We start from the raw sequence: 19,325 nt of genomic DNA on the forward strand, positions 1-19,325 counted from the left end.
GAACTTAGTGCTGCATGTAAATACCAGAACTGGAGTTTAAGTTTCAAAGTACGGGATCTGTGTAAATAAAAGTATCTCAACAAATTGATAGCATTTCCTATCAAATGGGTGTAGGGAGTAGAGCTGTCATTTTTACTTAGAAATTATGGCATCAGCACGTTCAAACTTCTCAGGTGTTGGCTTTCCAGACTTGCACAGTTACCTACCGTTACTTGATTTCCCCCTTAACTTTCCTGAGAATTTGGCAGCCAAACCATTTGTAGATCAACTTCTTTATTTTTGCATAATGGTACACAATCATACTATCTGCCTGGGAAAAACAAAGTAAATGACTTCCAGCTTTAAAATGAAATGTCTGTGCTTGTATGAAAGAATTCTTTTTGTTCTACATAAACAAAGTTTGACAGCTCGACAGGACTGAGAGCAGAATCTTGGTCTTTTAGTTCTTAAACTGGTAAATTTGACAAGTTTTAAACTTGTAAATGTAGTAATTACAGAGCATCAACAGGAAGGCCTAACAATGTTCCCTGTCTTCTGTAAACTGTTAATGCTTTGGAGCAAATAGTGAGGCTCTGAAACCAGAGCTGTTCCCGGGATACTCTGATATCCCACTGGGTAGGGGAAGAGTTGTTGCTCTGGGCCCGTGAGCTCTTGAGGTTGTGTTGCTGGTTGATTGTTTTGGTCCTCTCTCCTCTTGAACAGGAACCATGCCCAAGAAAGATAATAATAAATAAAGAAGGCAAAGTGAATTACATGCAGCCGAAGAAGGATTTTGACCAGAAAAAGGCAACAATACAGTTTCATCAGCCTCAGAGATTTAAGGTGGGATTGTTTCACTGGATATAATTGATGCTGGCTCAATAATGTGGTGTGTTTGAGTTGCACTAGGCATGGCTTCATCTCTGTGCCCAGGGGAAGTGGTTGACATTGATGACCTGCTGAAATCTTTACATGAGCTGTATTAAAACACAGTTTATACTTTTGCACTGTCCATCATGTTTCACTGCTCTGCAGTAAGAACAAAATCTGATTCATGCTATAATATGTGTAATAATATATTCTTTTTAAAATTTTGCTCTGTCACATAAAAGTTTGGAAAAAAAACCCACAAATGCACAAAATTGATGATTAGGCATCTGTGCCTAAATTATCCCTTCTGCCCCACTGTCTCCTTGTGCAAACTTTGTGGCTTTTGAGCCACTTCCCTTTAATGGAGGGTAAGGTGTGAAACCATGTGAAATATTTGCAGTGTTCTTGCCAGTGAATTGCACCATGGAAAGGTACCAGCCCATTTTAGCTGAGTGTTCTCAGTCCTTGAGTTTGAGAAGGAGACAGTGGTGCTGCACAGTTGTGTAAAGGACTTGGATTCTTGGAGGTGCTTTGATTCAGGTAGTCTTGAAGGTGTCAACACAATTGAATTGTGAGGTGGACCCAAATAAGATCCCAAATACAAGCTGAGTCCCAGGTATAGTGTTCCTGGCTGCTGTCAGCTTTAATGGCCAAGCTGCACTTGTGTGGATCTGGTACTTGGCACGTTCTGCTGTTTCCCTTCGGTGCCTTGTCTGTCACATGTGGGGTGTGGATGAGTCAAGTTTGGTTTTGAATATTCCCAAATGATTGGAGTAACTGGTGAAAGGTCTCTAACCTTTGTGTGTTCTCTCTGGTAAGAGAATGCAGGTCCTGCATGTGCTTATTGTCTTATGGTGTTCTGCTGTTTGTGGGATTATTTTCCTCTGTTCAGCCTTGTCTGTCTGGTTGTGCAGCCTAAAGATGGCACAGGGAAGAGAACAAACACAGGTTGGGGCACCAGACTTTTTGGCTTAGCAGTGACTCTCCTGGCAGATCCCCTTTGCATCTCCAGTGCTCTCCTTCAGGAGAAACACTGGTACAGAGCACCTTCCTTCCCAGCCTCTGTGTCCCTGATGTGATCATTCTTCCCAAGCCATGGGGAGGATGTGGGCTGGGCTTGCCTGAGCTCTTCAGCAAGTAACAGCATCTTTTTTTTTTACAGGAGGAGCTGGGGAAGATTCAGGAGAAGCTGGAGTGCTACTTTGGGTCTCTGGTGGGGTCCAATGTTTCCATCACTGCCCAGGGATCCCAGGGCCTTCCTCCTCACTATGATGATGTTGAGGTAGGACAGCACAACCTTGCCTGGGAAACTGTGCATGGGCTTTTGCTGATGGCAGTGTTTGCTGTTGTGTGTGTGCTTCTAACCCTCCCCCCACTAAACATTATAGGAAAATGTTTTTTTTTTTTATTTGTGTTTCCTTGTAGTCGTTTTTCTTACATATTTTTGCTGAAAATTTACTAATAGTAATATCTAATCATAATAGCATGTAAACTGGGTTTTCCAGACCTGGTATTTCCCTTAGATAAAAAGAGAAGTTTGTTTTCACAGCTGCAGAAGCTTTCTAGCACCTGTTTTTTCATTTTCACTTCATTCAGGCCCCAAGAATTTACAAGTCCTTTTTCCTTTACTAAGTACTTGCTCTTTCTTCAGCTGGACTGTAACAGCAGACTGGTTGTGCTTGTTGGTCCTGCTGTTTTTAAGAAGTTTCTGATATGATGAATTCCTGTGGTCCAAATGCATTTTAAATCAGCTTCTAAAAGAAACATACAAAGATACACTGCGTTATAAAGAAAAAATTGGACTATCCCACTTAAACCAAATCAAAAAATCCAATCCTTATATGTCTATTTTGCTTTTTAATATTTTCATTTCCATTCAATACACCTGGGGTTTCATTTTCCTTATGCTTGTTATTCAGCAGCCTCACATCCAGCATTTCTAACTCATGCCATCTACCCCCACTGGGCACCCTATAGAGGTTTCTGATGCTCTGTTGGGGATAAGCCTCTTCCACCTGAAATTTTGGCTATTTGTGTGGCAGATGTTCCTTTTGGGTTAGTTCTCTAGCACTTACTGAAGTGACTGGAGAGAAACAGGGATTTCCAAATGCCTGCCTTAGGATAAAACAGATCCCACTTCACAACTCCTCTGTCTGTTGTCTCTAAATAGAGACAAAAAAATGAGTTCAAATTTAAATTTCTCTGAATTGTAACCATCTAAAAATTAATGAGGGGAGGGTTTGCACACTGCGAGCACGAGAAATTTGGGTGAGAGTTGTCTGTATCCTTTTTTAAAGGTATCCTTTGCTTCTAGTATTTAAATAAGGGGCCAAAAACCCCAGTTATTTCTGTAAATTGACTAGTACTCTCCAGGTTGGGCACCCTGACTCCTAGGTCATGTTTGTGGAGTTGTGTGCAGAAAAAACACTGGGTTTGTGTATGGTTCTAAAACATTTTTATGCTTTTACATGCTGCCTGTAATCCCTCAGGCTAATCCTTCTGTGCACTGAGACTTACTGCTGCACTGAACATTGTCACTGTTCTGGTGAATGAGATTTAAATATTTATCCTTGGCTGATAAAGAAAAGCATGACCCAAACCCCATATAAACTTGCTGTATTAATTGCTCTTCCTTTTTCCAAACCTGAAATTCAAGTGTTTGGTTGGTGGTTGATTTTTGGAATGAAAGGAACATTTCATGAAGATTACTGAGTGTCAGCAGGGAATCTGGTGCTTGTCCTGTTCTGTTTGACCTGCTTTTGAAGTGTTACTTGTCCAGCTGGTGGTGCTGCTCCATGCTGGAATCCTCAGGAGTTTCTCTGCCTTTTGGCCTGTTATGGAGCCTCTCTCTGCTCTTCTCAGTGTCCAGAGCTGCATTTGGGTGTCGGTGTTTGAGGAATAGTGTGACATGTTGGATGGTGTAGGTGTTTGAGGAACAGTGTGACCCATTGGATGGGATGCTGACATCATGAGCTGTGTTGTTTGACAGAGGGGAATATTCAATCGTCATCGTGTACTGGGTGATGCAAAGTCTGGTAAACTACAGTTCCCTTTTTCATTCCTGGAATATTTTGGGCCAGACTTCAGTGCCTTTCATTTTTATGGAATAACGATGGGCTTAAAAGTTATCCAGGTTTTTAATTTATTTTTCTTCTGTTTGCTGTTGTTCACTTCCTGTGACCCATTTCTTCTGGGTGGCTGTGTCAAAGTTTGGTTGTCTCTTTGTGGCTGCCTCTGAGAGGGATGCTGTTGTTTGACTCTATTTCCTCCCTAAACATCTTTCTAGAATATTTCCTTTCTCCATCTTTCAAATGAAGAGAATTCAGAATACTCTTGGTTGGTGTAGTCCCCACTCTGGTAAGGAAGGCAGTTTTCTTTGACTGTGCTGTCCAACTCTGTAGGTGTTTACAGGACAAGCCACAAGTAAACTTTTATTTCCTTCTTGGAGGCAATTTTATGTGCTTTACACCTTTCTTGTCTTGACTTTCCTTATCTAGTTTTTTTTCAGTGTGGAGTTTTAATTTACATAGGTGAGAAGAAAGATAGGGAGGAGGAGGAGGAAGGTCGTACCTGTTTTTTAAGTGCTTTAACTGAAAATCTCAGACAACACTATTGTAACAGATTACCATTTTTATAGACTATTTGGCTTTTCTCGTGGAATACTAGCCTTTTCTTTTGATGTGATCTGACCAAATCCCCATTTCACTGCTCCTCTGCCAGCCCACTGTGTTGCCAGCAGGTCCATCTCAGCTGCTTCTTTGTCCTCTTCCTGCAGCTCAGTGGGAGTCTGTGTGTTCTGTGATGTTAAAAAGCTTGTTTCACCTTTTCAGCAAATATTGACAGCAGGTTGGAAAGTTTAAGGTTCTGAACTTCTGGCTTGGTGTTCTTTATGTTATCAAAGTGTACATTGCAGGACTGCTCCATTTTGTGATTCTAAAGGATATATATTGTCAGACTGTCTGCTCAGGGAGTATTTTCTCTGACTGCAATAAGGTTTGACCTGGTGCCCTAAATATATCAATTTTCTTGCAGCCAGGTGACTTACTGTATTTCCAAGAGGGACCATCCACCAAGCTGACACTCCTCTTGGGACCTCCCATTCCACACACGTGACCATCAGTACCTACCAAAACAAGTAATTATTCTTTATCTTTTGTTTTGTGTGGCTTTCCTCTGCCAGGTGATGTGTGTGAGCAGTACAGACCTGAGATGTGGTGAAGTTCTGGGGCTTGGGGGAAGGAGGGGAGCAAGAAGACTGTTGTTGTTTGAAGCAGCAAGCTTGATTGCTTTTTAATTGCTTATTTTATTATTTACCAGCTGTAGGCTTTAATGTGGAAAATGCTACAACTGCAAACTCACTTCTGTATTTAAAAAAATCTCTCATCAGTGGCTGAAGTTACTGTTCATTTCATAGCTCAGATAAAGAGCCATGAGTTACTCCTTTCATCATGTTTTCTCCTGTATTTGATAGTCACCTGCACTAATCTTCTGACAGATTTGCTGCCAATTCTTCCTTGCAAACCTTTTCTGCTTATCTGTGTTTTTTTTTATCTCCTACCCCGTGTATGCAAGTCAGATTTCTTATGACACACTCCCAGTCCTTGTGCCCACACTGTTATCACACAGGGAAATGTTCTTGCCAACCTAATCAGCCTCCCAGATGCTGGGTTTGGAGCCATTGGTCTGAGTTAGGAATTAGGAAGGGCAGAACAAGTTTGGGCATATTCTAGATAACTGTGGGATGAATCTCTAACCACCAGCTGTGCCATTCTGGAAGCCAGGATGGGCTGGTAACTCTTCATCTGGCCACTCCTCCAACCTGGAGAGAGGGTTAAGAGGAAGCTGCTCCAAGGTGTCAGTCTTCTGAAAAGTTGGGTTCAGATTATTTCAATTTACACGTGTTCTTTTATTCAGAAGGTAAAAAAAAAAACTAACCCCAAAAAACAGGAGAGGAAAAGGAAAAGCTGCTCTTCTTCCAAGGTTAAAAAGTGGAGTCATGCCCCGTTAAGGCTGTTGGTGATGAAGTGCTGACATCCTGCCTCTGCACCTCCTGTCAGCAAGGGCAGGGAAAACAAGCAGGAGTCCTGGTGCAGGCTGGTGTTCTGACTTGTAGATGGGAGTATGATCTGGAAACATTTCCTTGGCAAATTGAAGAGAAATCCTTGAAAGCAGCTGTGGAGGAAGTGCTGGTGGAGGTGGCACTTCCAGGTATTTTCAGGTTTGTCTGGGCCAGATCCCAGCAGGAGAGAAGTGTGCACATGTGGGATAAGCAGGGCAGTTTGGGAAAGCAGTGAGTAGCTGAAGACAGTTGCTGGCAGATGGAGACTCTGGGGGCAAAAGAAGGGAAGTAGTGAGGAGTAGATGTCTAATTCCTTTCACTGGCCAGAGTTCTTCCCTCCCACTGTGCAGCAGACAGTGGAACACTTGAGTGGAGATGATAAAAAAATATTGAGACTGCAAAAAGTGGCACTTTTTCCTAAACTAAAGTAGTGTCTAGAGATCAGAGCTGACAGCCAGGAGTGCTGAGGGAGAACAAGAGCAGAGGGTGAAGTGTCTGTTGGAGGACAGGCCCTGCCCTGCTGCCTGCCCTGGGTGGGTGGGAGTTCTGCTGGCAGCCCTGGATGTTTGTCCATTAAATCAGCCTCAGGATGTGGGAGGGAAGAAGGTCACCCATGGACAGGGCAGCACTTTGGCGTGAGCCTCTTCCTGCCCAGGTCGACTCAAGCTGGGCACAGAAGGTGCAGGCAGGAGTAGGATCCTCCCTCTCCTCCTCTGGTTTATTGGTACAAGTGGGGAACAGAAGCACAGGGATCAAAGCCAATGTTTTTGGTTAAGTATGTAGGCTAAGAATGGGGATTTAATGCAAACAAGACACCTACAAACTGCCTGTCAGGTGTCATTAAAATCCCTGCAGGCATCTTGGTTTTGGGGTCGTAATTAAGTTTCTAGTCAAGCTGCAAACTGATGCCCTGTTGGATTTGATAACCCTGGGTACGTTTCCTCCTTCAATAGAAATGTCTCAAAAGCACATGAAGTGACAAAACCAACCCCACACACTTCACTGTGTGCAGTGGGGCTGTATGTGCCTGTGGCTGGATGATAAAGACCCCAGGAGGAATTCATCAACCACTTAAGCTGCAGTCACTGATAAATGGCAAGCACCTGGAAGCAGAAGAAACTGGACCCTTCTCAAGCCAGTTCCTTCCCTCTGTAGAAGTGCCACTGGCCTGAGGGTGGTGAGGACACACATGTGCACAAGCCTTTGCCTGAGGCTACAGAGCAGTAACGGAAGGGCCAAAGGCACTGAGCAGATTTGGAATTCTCGGGGTTTCCAGCCCATGACACCAGTTGTGATGTCTGTTTTATTTCAGTGCAGCTATTTCAAGAACTTTTTTTTTTTGTTTCTTCCTGTCCATCAGCTCTTGGGGAGATTTCTTACTGGATGCAATTCCTGGCCTGGTGTTTGACACAGCAAAAGATGACGTGGCGCTGCGGACGAGCATCCCGAGGCAACTGCTGATGGTGGGTAGGTGGGACTGAGGGAATAATGGGGCACCCTGGTGGAACTTCAGCACTTGATCTGCTCTGAAGGCTCAGTGCAATGGCACTGCCTTGTCTAGCAGCCCAGCCACTTCTTTTGAAGTCCTCAGGACGACTCTTCTGAGGTTGGCTCCATCTCAAGCATTGCCTAATTCATTACACTGCTTTTCTTTCCTATCGCAGTGTCCTTGTAGGGCTTGTTCCCTTCTGAAAGTAATGCTATTTGCTTGGGATCTGTCAGAAAGGCATAATTCCTCTGAGGCCAAGCTTTTCAGTCTTTAGAAGTTAGTGGATATGTAAATTGTTGTGTGACCTCTTTATGGTGATCCTGTCGTGCTGATCAGCTCCAGGAGGAACAAGTGTCTCTTCAACTGCATTTGCTTGTCCTTTAGCATTGCAGTAGCCCCAGAGCAAGGGAAAATGAGCTTTCATGGGGAATGTGTAAAACAAACAAAGGTGGTTGTTTTGGGACTAAGTGTTAACCTTGCAAAGATAAAAGAGGAGTGTCCAGAGTTTTACAGCATTTCTGTACTGGCTTAGGCCTGATCTGTGCAGCTTGAATTCACGTGGGGATATTTAGCAGGTGAATGCAGCTGACTCCACCAAAAAGCTGAGCAGCCTTTTGAGGAGGCTTGCAGACCACCTGGACCACACCAGGGAACTGAGGTCGTCTGACATGAAGAAGGACTTCATTGTGCACCGGCTGCCGCCTTGCTTGGGATGTGACTCCGATTCCTTGACTCCAGGTGGGCTTTGAAGTTACTAAAACTGGCTGATGCCATGGTAGAGCTGTTGCTAACTCTGCTCCTCTTGGGGACTTTTAGTATTTTGTGGTAGGCAAAGATCCCAGTCCAGCATCAGCTTCGTGTGCCGTGAGGCCCCACGTGTGTGTTTGCTCCCCGTGTCCAGTGGGAGAGATGACACTCCCTTCGAGTGGAATAAAGATTATCCTAGACTGGAACTGGCAGCTGTGATCAACTGTATCCCGAGAGCATTTAACTGGGAGCAGTTTTCCCTGGGCTCTAGCTTGCTATTTATTATAGTTATTTGCAGACAGGAAAGGTGAGAGAATTAAAAAATCTCTTTCTCCTTGCCCCCTCCACAACCAGTTTGAGGACATGTGGGTGTTGAAACATAGCTTAACAAACAGTCCAGCCTTGAGAGAGTGGGGAGAGCACAGGGGGGCTCAGTTGAACCGTTTGTCTGGTTTTCTGCCTTTCTAAGGAGGATTTATTTTTCTTAGGTGGGAAATTGCCAAAAATAGACAGCAAAATCAGACTGCAGTTCAGAGATCACACTCTCATCTCCGTGGAACCAGATCAAGAGAATGCTGTGGGTACAGTGAAGCCACCTCTGTACATTTGGGGTGGGCTGGGGAGTGCATGTGAGGCATGTGAGTTGTTGCTCTCCTGTGCAAAAGGTCTGTAAGGGTCATGCAGTTACACTGAGCTGGATCCTGCATCCCATTAGGGTTTGTTAGGATACTGTGGGGTTGTTTGTTGAGTGATATGGCACATTCCAAACTTCTGGAGGGGGGGCTTCAAAACTAAATTCAGCCTATGATTCTGTATGGGAGGTACATGGCTTTTGTCTCAGGTTTGATGGGGTAGATCATTACAGCAGCTAAATGGCCTCTACAGGTCTTGATAATAGGTTTTTTTTCTATTCTTTGTATTTAAGAACAGGAATAATTTATAAAAATAGGTTTTCTCAAGAGAGGGAATTCTGCTGGTTGCAGCTGCTGCTGTGGCTGCATTTAGTCTTCACTTCTGGGTTATCTCTGTATCCAAGCAGGTGCCAGGGGCACTACTAAGTTGTTCCACAACATTGGTACATGCATCTTGCATTATGCTGTGTTTATACTGCTTCTTATCCATGAAGGTTTTTTAGTAAAAAAAAGGGGGGCGGGACACACAGCAAAGATTATCTTGTACAGTTTGGGGTTTGTTTGGATGAATTGAATGTTTCCCAAGAAAAACACACCATAACTTTCTGATTTTTTCCTCCATCTTGCTTGTGTCCATATTGAGACTGTGTAGGTTTTGGAGACTCTTTCCCCCCAGTTTTTGGGCCACCTTGCCTTCTGATGTCACACAGATCAACCCAGGATGACAGGACACATGGAAGACTTGTGTCCACAAATTCCATGTGCAACCTGCCCCGAGAGCTCTGAATTGCTTTGCACAGCTCTGACCAAGGACTGATGATGGGCATGTGATTTTTAAGAAGCAGATCAGTATCAGACTGGAAATGTGTCGAGGCACACCTGTTCATTAATACTTTCCCTGAAATGGCCTGTTTTCTGTACAGCATCACTCCTGGGACTCTAGCAGGGGCAGTTTTAAGGCAGAAGATGATTGTAAATAAATTTTCAGAGGTGTTTTGGAGAGTCCCTTATTGCTGTGGGAGGTGGCTGTTGGAAAATTCATTTGGGAGGGTGACTTGCATGCTTTGTTGTAAGAGTGACTCCAGACTTAAGGAGCATTGGCAAGTGCAGTGAGATGAGTCTGAGGCTGTGGATCACAGGTAACTGTTTCCTCCCTGCTGTCTTTTAGGATGAAATTCGCAGGGAGATGGTTTATGTGTATCATTCCTTAAGGAACAGGAGAGACACCCCCATGGTGGGGACAGATGACACTGCCAGTGAGGATGGCACGGCCCAGGTTTGTTCCTGCAGACACACCAAAAATTATCTTTCCATGGTGGGTTTTGCTGCATGAGATGAGCTTGCCCCAAATGGCAGCAGGGCCTGGGTTCTGCCGTGATCCTCAGCACCCAGAGCCTTTCTGCCCAGCCCTGCAGTGCCCAGATGAGCTGAGGCTGCACCACAGGGGCAGTTTAACAGTGGAACTGAGCAATGTGATCTCATGCTTAATTAGACACTCGAGATGTTAACAGGATTTCTGGTGCATGCCTTATGGCCCAGGGAGCAAAGCTACTGGAGCAACTAAAAGCAGTTCTTACTGGTGTGTCCTTAGCACATCCTCTACTGAGGCTACTGGATAGGCCAGCAGATATTCCCTAGGGATCACTGCCATGCTAAACTGTAAGGGGGGTACTTTTGAATTAGATGATCAATGGAGCAGAGAGGCGTGAGAACGGAATCATATTAGGATGTGAAACCAGCCAGAGTATGGTACAATGTAACTTCATGGCACAGGTTAATTGTAAGGTCCATTGTGCTTTTTAGCAAGTCAGCTTGATATCCCCTATTATCAGAGCTGAGTTCTTCCTTGGTTTTGCTACATATTGCAAGACAGATACATCTACCCTTGAAACACAATGGTAGAGGTCATCCATAGGGGTGAGAAAGATGATGATGGGAGGAAGATGATGTGGGCAGGGGTCACTCGCCCCTTGCCCTACAGCAGGGCATGCACAGACTGTTGCTATCAGGTGATGAACAGGCGGGGTTTGGCTGCCACTCAGGCATCACCTTATACTGGGTACTGGCCCTACGTGGTGTAATGTGGAGCTGATAAAATGGGGTGTCAGGACTGCTGGGGTGAGCGATCCTCATCCTGCCATGGAGACTGTGTTGCTCCGCGGGGACGCCCGCTAAGCACGGGCACCGACCAGCTGCTGCAGATCCTGGCAGCCCTGGCCTGTCTGTGTGGGTAAGCACAGTTTATTGACAGGAAGCAATTGAGAAAGCCACTGTTTTATATCCTTTTTTAATATCCTTGTAATTCCCTTTTTACTAGTTAATACTGTATTAAAAACCACTCGTAGTATTGTTTTAATATCCTTTAAATGTTCCTTTAATTCCCTTTTTACTAGTTAATACTATAATAAAAACCATTCATAGTATTGTATGAATGCCAACTGATAAAGCAGTTATTTTGTATTCTTTTTTAGCTTTTGATTCTCTTTGCTAGTTTTTTATTCGTACTGCAATAAAAGATTTTTTGTACTGTTTGAATGTCTGTTGTACTTGTCTTTATTCCGGGCATGTATTCAAATGAACTAATACACAGGGGCACAGCTCTTTGGGGCAGTAGACGGGCAGCAGCCTTGCCAGGACTTGGGGCAGTGGCAGGTCTCCTCTGGCCAGGACTTGCCACAACTGCTGATTTGGGTGCAGCCCTGGCCAAAGGGCTGCCAGCAGCATTGGTGCCCTTGCCCACACCTTCCTTCTCGGTGTCACCCCCCCATGTTTAGGATGGCCACCAGCCAGCACTTCTCCCAAGGAGGCCGTGCCAGCTTGTGTGGAAGGCCCCGTGCCCTTCCTGCTGCGACTGAGTCGGCGGCCGAGGGGGCTCCTTGTGCTGCCGTGAGCAGGCACAGGAGGGGAGTGTTTGCTCATTTCTTGAGCCGTTCCTACAGTTCAGGTCCAGCCAGATTAGATACTCAGAGAGCGGATTCCCTCCAAGGTGGGGCAGGTTGGCGGGGCTGGGGGAGGCCCCAGGCCACGTGGCACTGTGTCCCAGGGCCCTTTGTGACACGCTGGGCACGGCCGGTGGGATGGAAGGGGGCAGGGTGTCCAAGGGCCCTTTATGACCCGCGGTGACAGAGGTGCTGCTGGTGACACGGCCACAGTGTCAACAGTGCTCCTCGGAGCAGGCGACGGGACAGGACGGGACAGAGCGGTGCTGTGCGGAGCCCCCGCGCAGCCAACTCGTGCCTTGCTGACCCGGAGCGTTTTGGAGGATTTTCTCATTTCCAGGTGACCTCGAGGCATTTCCACAGGATTTGGAGACCCGGAGTTTCTCCGAGGTGTCTCTAATCCCTGTGGCAGGTGCCCTTGAGACCCTTTTGCAGGACTTGGAGACCCGGAGTTTCTCCGAGGTGTCTCTAAGCCCTGTGGCAGGTGCTCTTAAGACCCTTTTGCAGGACTTGGAGACCCGGAGCTTCTCCGAGGTGTCTCCAATCCCTGCGGCAGGTGGCCTCCAGGCCATTCTGCAGGACTTAGGGCCCGGAGTTTCTCCGAGGTTCTCTTTCTCTCTTGCAGGTGCCCTGGACACCAGACTGTGGCATGGCAGGGAGACGCTTCAGCCTGCTCAGGCTGTTCCGGAGGAAGAAGGAGGAGGAAAGCCCTGGGGCTGCTCCAGCACAGCAGCCTGAAGAGGTGCAGCAGGTGCAGCCCCCGCAGGAGGGTGAGTGCTGGAGCTGGGCCACAGGGCTGGTGGCTGCAGTCCCCTTGGCCTCATCCTGTCCCATCCCCTCTGGACATGCCCAGGGAAAGGGAGGGGGGCAGAGGGGCTGATCTCCTGGCAGCCGTGCTCCATCCACTGGGCATCCCGGGGCTGGCCCTGCCTGCTCCTGGAGCCCAGGCCTGGGCTGTGTTCTCCGGCCTCTCCCGCACACCCTCAGCTCTGAGCACGCTCGCTCTTTGCCAGATGCAGGCCAGGAGCGGACAGAAGAGCAGCTCCGTGCCCGTGGCCGCTTCCGCAGGGCAGCACAGGTACCTGCAGCCATCCCCGCCTGGGCTGGGCCTGCTCTCACTGCTCAGCCCAGCACCGCTGTCGCAGCCCTCCAGGGGACATCCCTCTCTTCCCTGCCCTTCTTTCTCCTGCAGACATTTATGAAATTCATGGGCAGTCGGCGTAGAAAGGCCAGGATCACACCAGCTGATGTCCAGGCCCAGCCTGACACCATCCCGACCCAGCTGACAAAGCCTGATGTCAGCACTGCGTCGACTGCTGTCCCAGCAAAGTGTGACACCGCAACCAGTGATCTCACAACCCACTGGGACACCACGTCCACCGATGATGTGTCACACTGTGACTCTGTGCTGCCTGGGCTCACGGAGGAGGCCGACGCCACAACGACGGAGGGCGTGGCGAGCACTGACGCCGCGCCTGTTCAGCGCCTGGCCGATACCCCCAGCCTGGAGTTTCTTGAGGAGAGAGCTGTCTCTGCTGAAGTAAGCAGCCTGTGGCCCCCCAAGCTGGGTGCGCTGGGCCCCCTCAGCCTTTGAGGCTGGCACAGTGTGCTGGGAAGGGAAGCATTTCTCAGGGGAAGCTGGGCCAGTTGCTCACTCTGGCAGCTCTCCACCTCTCCCCTGTGCATCCTCCAGGCCAGACTGTGGGACCTGGGGACCTGGGGCTGCTCAAGGCATCTCCAGTCCCTGGGACAGGTGCCCTCGAGGCCAGACAGTGGGACTAGATGAGGCGAGGCATTTCCCAGGCTTCTCTCTTGCAGCTGCCTTCAAGGCACGACTGCAGGAATTGGAAAGCCAAAACTTTTCCATGGCATCTCTGCTGCAGGTAGCCATAACACCAGATGGAGACATGCAGCAGAGACCCCCCACGGTGCCCAAGCTGGCTTGGGTGAAGGAGGAGGAGAAGGAGGAAAGCCCTAGGGCTGCTCCAACACAGCAGCCTGAAGAGGTGCAGCAGGTGCAGCCCCCGCAGGAGGGTGAGTGCTGGAGCTGGGCCACAGGGCTGGTGGCTGCAGCCCCCTTGGCCTCATCCTGTCCCATCCCCTCTGGACATGCTCAGGGAAAGGGAGGGGGGCAGAGGGCCAGGGCTGATCTCCTGGCAGCCTTGCTCCATCCACTGGGCATCCCGGGGCTGGCCCTGCCTGCTCCTGGAGCCCAGGCCTGGGCTGTGTTCTCCGGCCTCTCCCGCACACCCTCAGCTCTGAGCACGCTCGCTCTTTGCCAGATGCAGGCCAGGAGCGGACAGAAGAGCAGCTCCGTGCCCGTGGCCGCTTCCGCAGGGCAGCACAGGTACCTGCAGCCATCCCCGCCTGGGCTGGGCCTGCTCTCACTGCTCAGCCCAGCACCGCTGTCGCAGCCCTCCAGGGGACATCCCTCTCTCTTCCTTGCCTTTCTCCTGTAGCTGGTTTGCAGATTCATCAGGTGCATTTGGCATGAAGAGGCCACTTTCATGGCCACTGGGGACACGGTAAACTTGGACCTCTTCAATGCCCAGACCAGCGCTGCCCTGCTGGATATGCTTGTGGAGAACGGTGTCTACAAAGCAAAGCAAGTAAGCAGCCTGTGGCCAGGGCTCCAGTCCCCCAGGGATGCTGTGGCCCCTCACGCCGGCTGCGCTGGGTCCCCTCAGCCTTTGAGACCAGCAGAGATTGGTGGCAAGGGGAGCACTTCTTGGGGGAAGCTGGGCAAGTTACTGGCTCTGGCAGCTCTCCAACTGTCCCCCGTGTCCCCTCCAGGTGCCGGCCATAGTCAGGTGCATCCACCAGTGGCTCACGTCCAATGTGTCTGATGAGCACAGGCTGGACAAGACTCTGGTCCTGCTGACTGAGGAACACCCCATGGATGTTGCAGTGACCCTGCTGCGCTCTGCCCCAGCCTGTAACAGGTATGGGACCCACCTGCCTTGAGGGCTCACCTGCCTTTAGACCCCATCCCCCTGGACAGCCTGTCCCAAATGGTGTGCCAGAGACATGGAGACTTCCAGGACACTCCAGCTCCTCTCTTTGCCAGCTTTGGCATGTCAGCCTCCAATCCTGAGGCCAGCCTGCCTCCCTGCCCCACAAGGCACCGTGGCTCTGTCACCTGGGCCCCGCAGCTGCCCAGGCCACAGAGCTGTGTCCCAGACCCCCCTGAGGCAGAGTTGTGACTCCACAGAGCTGCTCGCACCATGTGGAAGACGCTCATCTCCTCCAGATGGACTAAGGAGCCGGTGCTGCAGATCCTCTTCCGTGTGCTGGAATACTGGCCAGCGCACAGGAGACGCACCTCTGATGGGGATGAGAGGGATGTCTTTGCCCTGGCTGTGAGTTTCTTGAGCTGGCCTCTGCTCGCCCCCAGGTTGCCTCTGGGACGCCTTTCCATCCTCCCTCACCACTGCTTCTCCCTGCCCCAGGCACTGGGCTGCAAGCCTGGCTTAGGGGCAGGTTCAGGGACACCAGGCTGGGGGATCCCCCTGTGTCTCCCCTGGCCTGTCCCTGCCATGCTTGGGCCCTGCCACATGGACATCTGGGCCCTGAGAGCCGTCTCTGGGTGCTTTGTCTTTGGCAGGCAACTGTGGCACTCTGGGAGATCCTCCAGCTGTCCCACTCCTGGTGCCCAGGGGGAGTGAAGGACAATTTCCCGCGCCTCCTTCTGACTCTGCTCTTCCAAGTTTTCATCAGCACAGAGGAGATGTCAGAGGAGGTCGAGACCTTCTGGAGGCGATGCCGGGAGCAGCGCAGCCTTCCCCCCAACCCCAACAGGTGCTCCATCCCAGTCCCCTCCCCCTGCCACGCCCTCGGGGCTGGGGCCAGGGCTCTGTGCCTGACCTGGGCTGTGCTCTGCACACAGGTTTGCAGTGCAGACCGTTAAAGCCCTGCTGCGCCAGCTGCTGGGTGAGGACGTGTTGATGGTGATCGGTCGCAAGTGTGGCTGGGACATGCTCCTCAAGGCTGACAGCCACCACTATGCAGTGGGTCTGCTGGCCAGGTGAGAGCCCTTTCTCCCCACTGCCCCACACCCCCACAGGTCATTTCTGCCCTGTGCACAGGCCACCCCTCACAGTGCCCGTGTGCTGGGCCAGAGGGCCTTGGCAGCCAGGGATGGCTGAGCAAAGTGGAAAAGGCAGAGAGGGGTGGCTGCACAGGAGGAGCCACCTCCCAAAGTGCCCATGTCCTCTCCTGGGCTGGTGGCCAAAGACCAGGCCTGTGTGAGTCAGTCCCAGGAGAGCTTTGCCCACCTGGCTCAGGGTCTCTGGCACCTTTATTCCCCCTTGCAGGGAGCTGTGCCGTGTATCCCACTCCTTCTGCCGCAGCATCGCCATCAGCCTGCTCCCGCGGCTCAGCAGGGGAGAGCCCCTGTGGGAACTGCCTGCCCTGGCGTTCCTGGTGGAGGTGAGCCTGATGGCGAGCGCTGCCTGGCCCAGCTGCCTCCCCCTCTCTGCCCTCTCACAGCCGCAGCCGCCCGGGACGGTGCCTGCACCCTGTGCTGCTGCCTGGGCCCAGCCCTGGGCGGGTCCGGGCTCCTGCCGGCCGGGCACCCCGTCACTGCTCCCTGCCTTTCAGGTCCTGCACTGCCTGAACCCCAGACAATGTGGGCCCAGCGTCCTGCAGATTATTTCCAGGCACCTGCGCAGTCAGTGCCCGGAGAGGCGTCGCCTGGCGCTCCGAGGCCTGGTGGTGCTCAGCAGGGATCCCGCAATGGTGAGCAGGGGGCAGGGGCTGAAGCCGGGCCGGCAGCGTGCGGCTGTGCAAGGCAGTAGCTTGGCCTTGGCTGGCCTTTGGCAGCTGTGGCAGCTGCTCCCAGCTCTCCCCCTCCCCGTTCAGCTGCCCGACTCCTTTGGGACGCACCTTTGGCCTCTGGGCCCCGCGGCAGCAGCGTGGGGCTGCACCACAGCATTGTGTTCCACACAGGCTAAGAGCATGCGGAGCCTGAGTGAAAGCCTCCTGGAGCTACTGCAGGATGCAGACACAGACACGGTTCAGATGACCCTCTCCGCGTTCATCAACATGCTGCACTTCCAAATCGTCATAATATCCACCCCCACTGCCCTGAAGTTGCTTGAGGCGCTGCGGCCACTCTTTGACAACGTAAGGCTCTGTGCCCCTCATCGTGGGCACTGAGTGCTGCCAGGAAACTTTGGGCCCAGTGTCTTTTCAGGCCTGTGCCCCGGTGGGCCTGGAGAAGCCAGTGCTGAGGTCTTTTCCTCTTCCTTTGCACCAGGAGCACAGCCAGCTGCAGCAGCTCTCCATGCTCCTCTTCTGGGAGCTGATGGAGGCGACAGAGAGGAGCAAGAGCCTAAAGCCACACGTGTACCTGAGTCTGGTGCCATTCTACTTCAACTGGCACAATGAGAACCAGCGTGTGGCAGAGGTGAGGACTCGTGGGCTCTGGTGTCCCCATGGGAGGAGGCTGTTGTGCCTCCTGCCCTGGCCCATGGTCACCTGCAGCCTCCTCCTGGCCTTGGCACAGGGATGTGGGTGCTGTGCCCTGGGCTGCGGTGCCATGGCCCGCTCTCTGTTGCTGTGCAGGCCTCTTGGAGAGCACTGTTTGGTGCAGCCAGGTTCCTGAAGTGGAGAGATCTTGAGGACTTGGTGACCATGGAGCAGCCGTGGAGGTTTCCCGAGTGCCTGGTAAGGACGGCCCCAAAGCCCCAGCCCCTGATGCCCAATGTGTGGGGCTGGCAGGGTGCCTGTGTCCACTGCTGCACCCACAGACACCAGCCTGTGCCCCACACACTGCTCCCTTCCCTGGGGCGTGCGGGCTCTTTTCCAGGCTCCCTTGCCCCCGCAGCCAGGCTGCCATAGAGCCCCAGCCCAGCTGGGCTGTGGGGCAGGGCCGCCCCACGGCTCCCCAGGAGCACCCAGCCCTCTGCTCCCCCCAAAGCCCGACCCCAGCAGCTGCTGGCCAGGCCTCAGGGCTCTGTGGGCAGGGGAGCCCCATGCTGGGGGCAGGGAGCGCCCGGCCAAGGGGCAGAGCCTGAGCCGAGCCTTCCCTCTCTGCCCTGGCGCTCTTTGCAGCTGGAAAAGGACAGGAGCCGAGTGGGCCAGTACGTGCGCCAGGCCCTGCCGTTCCTGGAGAGCCCAGAGAAGCCCCTGCGAAAGCTGGCCATCAAGTTTCTGGGTGAGCCACAAGGCCGGGGTCCCTCCCCGCCCCGCTGCAGCTCGGCCCCAGCCCCGGCTGCTGCAGCGGCAGCAGGATGCGGCCCAGGGCATGTGGAGCCCCGAGTGGCCCCGAGCGCCTGCTGCCGCCCTGTGCCAGCCCAGCCCTGGGGCGTCCCCATGCGGGAAGGCCCCGGGCTCAGCCCTGCCAGGGCAGGAGGCCGTGTGGCCGGGCTGGCAGCGCCGCTGCGGGGAACCTGTGCCTCTGGGCCCTGACAGGCTCTGTGTTCCCAGGGATCGCCGCCAGGTCCATGAAGCAGGAGCAGCCAGAGCTGCAGCTCATCTGCCAGGGTGAGCGAGAGCACCTTCCAGCTGATCCCCTTGGGCCCTGCTCCCTCCTGGCCATGGCAAGAGCTGGCTGGGATGGCCCTGGCAGGAGGGGCTCCTCACGTCCCCACACCCCTGGCCTCTCACCTTGGCTCTCTTCCTTTCTCTTCCAGCCCTTCAAGACATGACTGATGACAGCCCTGCCGTCTCAAACCTGGCCCAGGAAACGCTCCACATCATCAGAGCTGTACGGAGAACTTCATTCTTCCCATTCTGGTAGTCTCCGTTGCTGCCTCTTCCAGCCCGTAGAAGTGTGACAGAAGACATCAGACTCGCCATGGCAGGCCTGGCAATTCAACACTGCTACGTGCCAAGAGCTGTACAGATGGCTCCCTACTGCAGATTCCAGCAGCTCCAAGACTGGCTGTGCAGGGCGTGGAAGACCCGGCCTTTTCCGCAGGGCAGTGTCTGCCTGTGCTGCTGCAGCTCTGTGGAGAACTGATGCAGGAAGCTCCATCTCCTGGGGCCACCTGAGCCTGTGGGGAAGATGCCTCTTCCCTGCAAGCACCCCCTTTGAGCTCAGCATGGGAACATTACATCCATGTTATCACATACAGAAGCCCAGGAGGTTTTTTTGGTGCCCAGTGTGCACAGGGCCTTGGAGAAGAGGGGAAAAGGGCTCCTTGTGCTCAGCAACACTTGCCCCGCTGTGCAGCGTGCCAGCAAAAGTGGGCAGAAGCCCCTTGGCCTTTGATGGCTCTTCTGGAGCCTCAACGCTTGCAGCAGAGTGGAGGGCAGAGGCTGGAGCTGTGGGGAACCCTGAGCACCTTGTCCTTGGAGATGGCCACAAGCCCTCCCCAGCCAGGAAGCAGCGTCTGTGTCCTGCCAGTGTGTCACTGGCTGGATTGCTCCGGGCTCCCAAGTGCCTCTGGAGCAGCTCCTCTGGAGCTCCTTCAGGGCTGCGCCGCTGCCGGGCAGGTTGGCGGGGCTGGGGGAGACCCGCAGGGGAGGGGGCGCTGGGAGGCCAGGAAGGGGTGAGGTGCTGTGGAGGCCCTGATGGGACAAAGGAGCGGGAAGCCTTGAGGGGAATCTGTGAGGGGGTGGGTGGCAGAAGGCTGTGAGGGGACAGACTGGGCGCAGGCCCCGAG

At 52.2% G+C, this 19,325-nt stretch overlaps 2 protein-coding genes across 2 annotated transcripts; both read left to right on the forward strand.

Moving 5' to 3' along the window:
* The first annotated feature begins 2,123 nt into the window (after positions 1–2,123).
* LOC113996778 (ribosomal oxygenase 2-like) lies at positions 2,124–10,204 on the forward strand. The gene is given in 8 exon segments (XM_039384857.1): positions 2,124–2,131; positions 3,839–3,884; positions 4,882–4,897; positions 4,900–4,984; positions 7,269–7,371; positions 7,970–8,135; positions 8,633–8,721; positions 9,945–10,204. Coding segments are annotated over 8 exon segments (678 nt in total). The 3' UTR covers positions 10,110–10,204.
* A 1,585-nt stretch (positions 10,205–11,789) lies between these two features.
* Positions 11,790–18,791, forward strand: LOC113996382 (maestro heat-like repeat-containing protein family member 6). Its single transcript, XM_039384861.1, has 18 exons — positions 11,790–12,485; positions 12,729–12,793; positions 12,908–13,255; positions 13,599–13,749; positions 13,998–14,062; positions 14,175–14,324; positions 14,509–14,657; positions 14,927–15,074; positions 15,320–15,513; positions 15,602–15,739; positions 16,029–16,143; positions 16,315–16,452; positions 16,663–16,839; positions 16,973–17,122; positions 17,281–17,382; positions 17,770–17,872; positions 18,145–18,201; positions 18,351–18,791. Exons 1-18 carry the CDS (start codon positions 12,365–12,367, stop codon positions 18,455–18,457), a joined length of 2,478 nt encoding a protein of 825 aa, XP_039240795.1. The 5' UTR covers positions 11,790–12,364; the 3' UTR covers positions 18,458–18,791.
* Positions 18,792–19,325: the final 534 nt, after the last annotated feature.

Source organism: Pipra filicauda, unplaced genomic scaffold (assembly GCF_003945595.2).
Source record: "Pipra filicauda isolate LSUMZ 115617 unplaced genomic scaffold, ASM394559v2 scaffold1164_size25024_pilon, whole genome shotgun sequence".
Lineage (NCBI taxonomy): Eukaryota > Metazoa > Chordata > Aves > Passeriformes > Pipridae > Pipra > Pipra filicauda.

Excerpts from the sequence above, each read along its gene's own strand:
- LOC113996382 (XM_039384861.1), top strand. The coding sequence starts at position 12,365 with ATGGCAGGGAGACGCTTCAGCCTGCTCAGGCTGTTCCGGAGGAAGAAG. Across the intron at positions 12,486-12,728 it reads GGTGCAGCCCCCGCAGGAGG|ATGCAGGCCAGGAGCGGACA; the intron begins GTGAGTGCTGGA and ends GCTCTTTGCCAG. Across the intron at positions 12,794-12,907 it reads GCTTCCGCAGGGCAGCACAG|ACATTTATGAAATTCATGGG; the intron begins GTACCTGCAGCC and ends TTTCTCCTGCAG.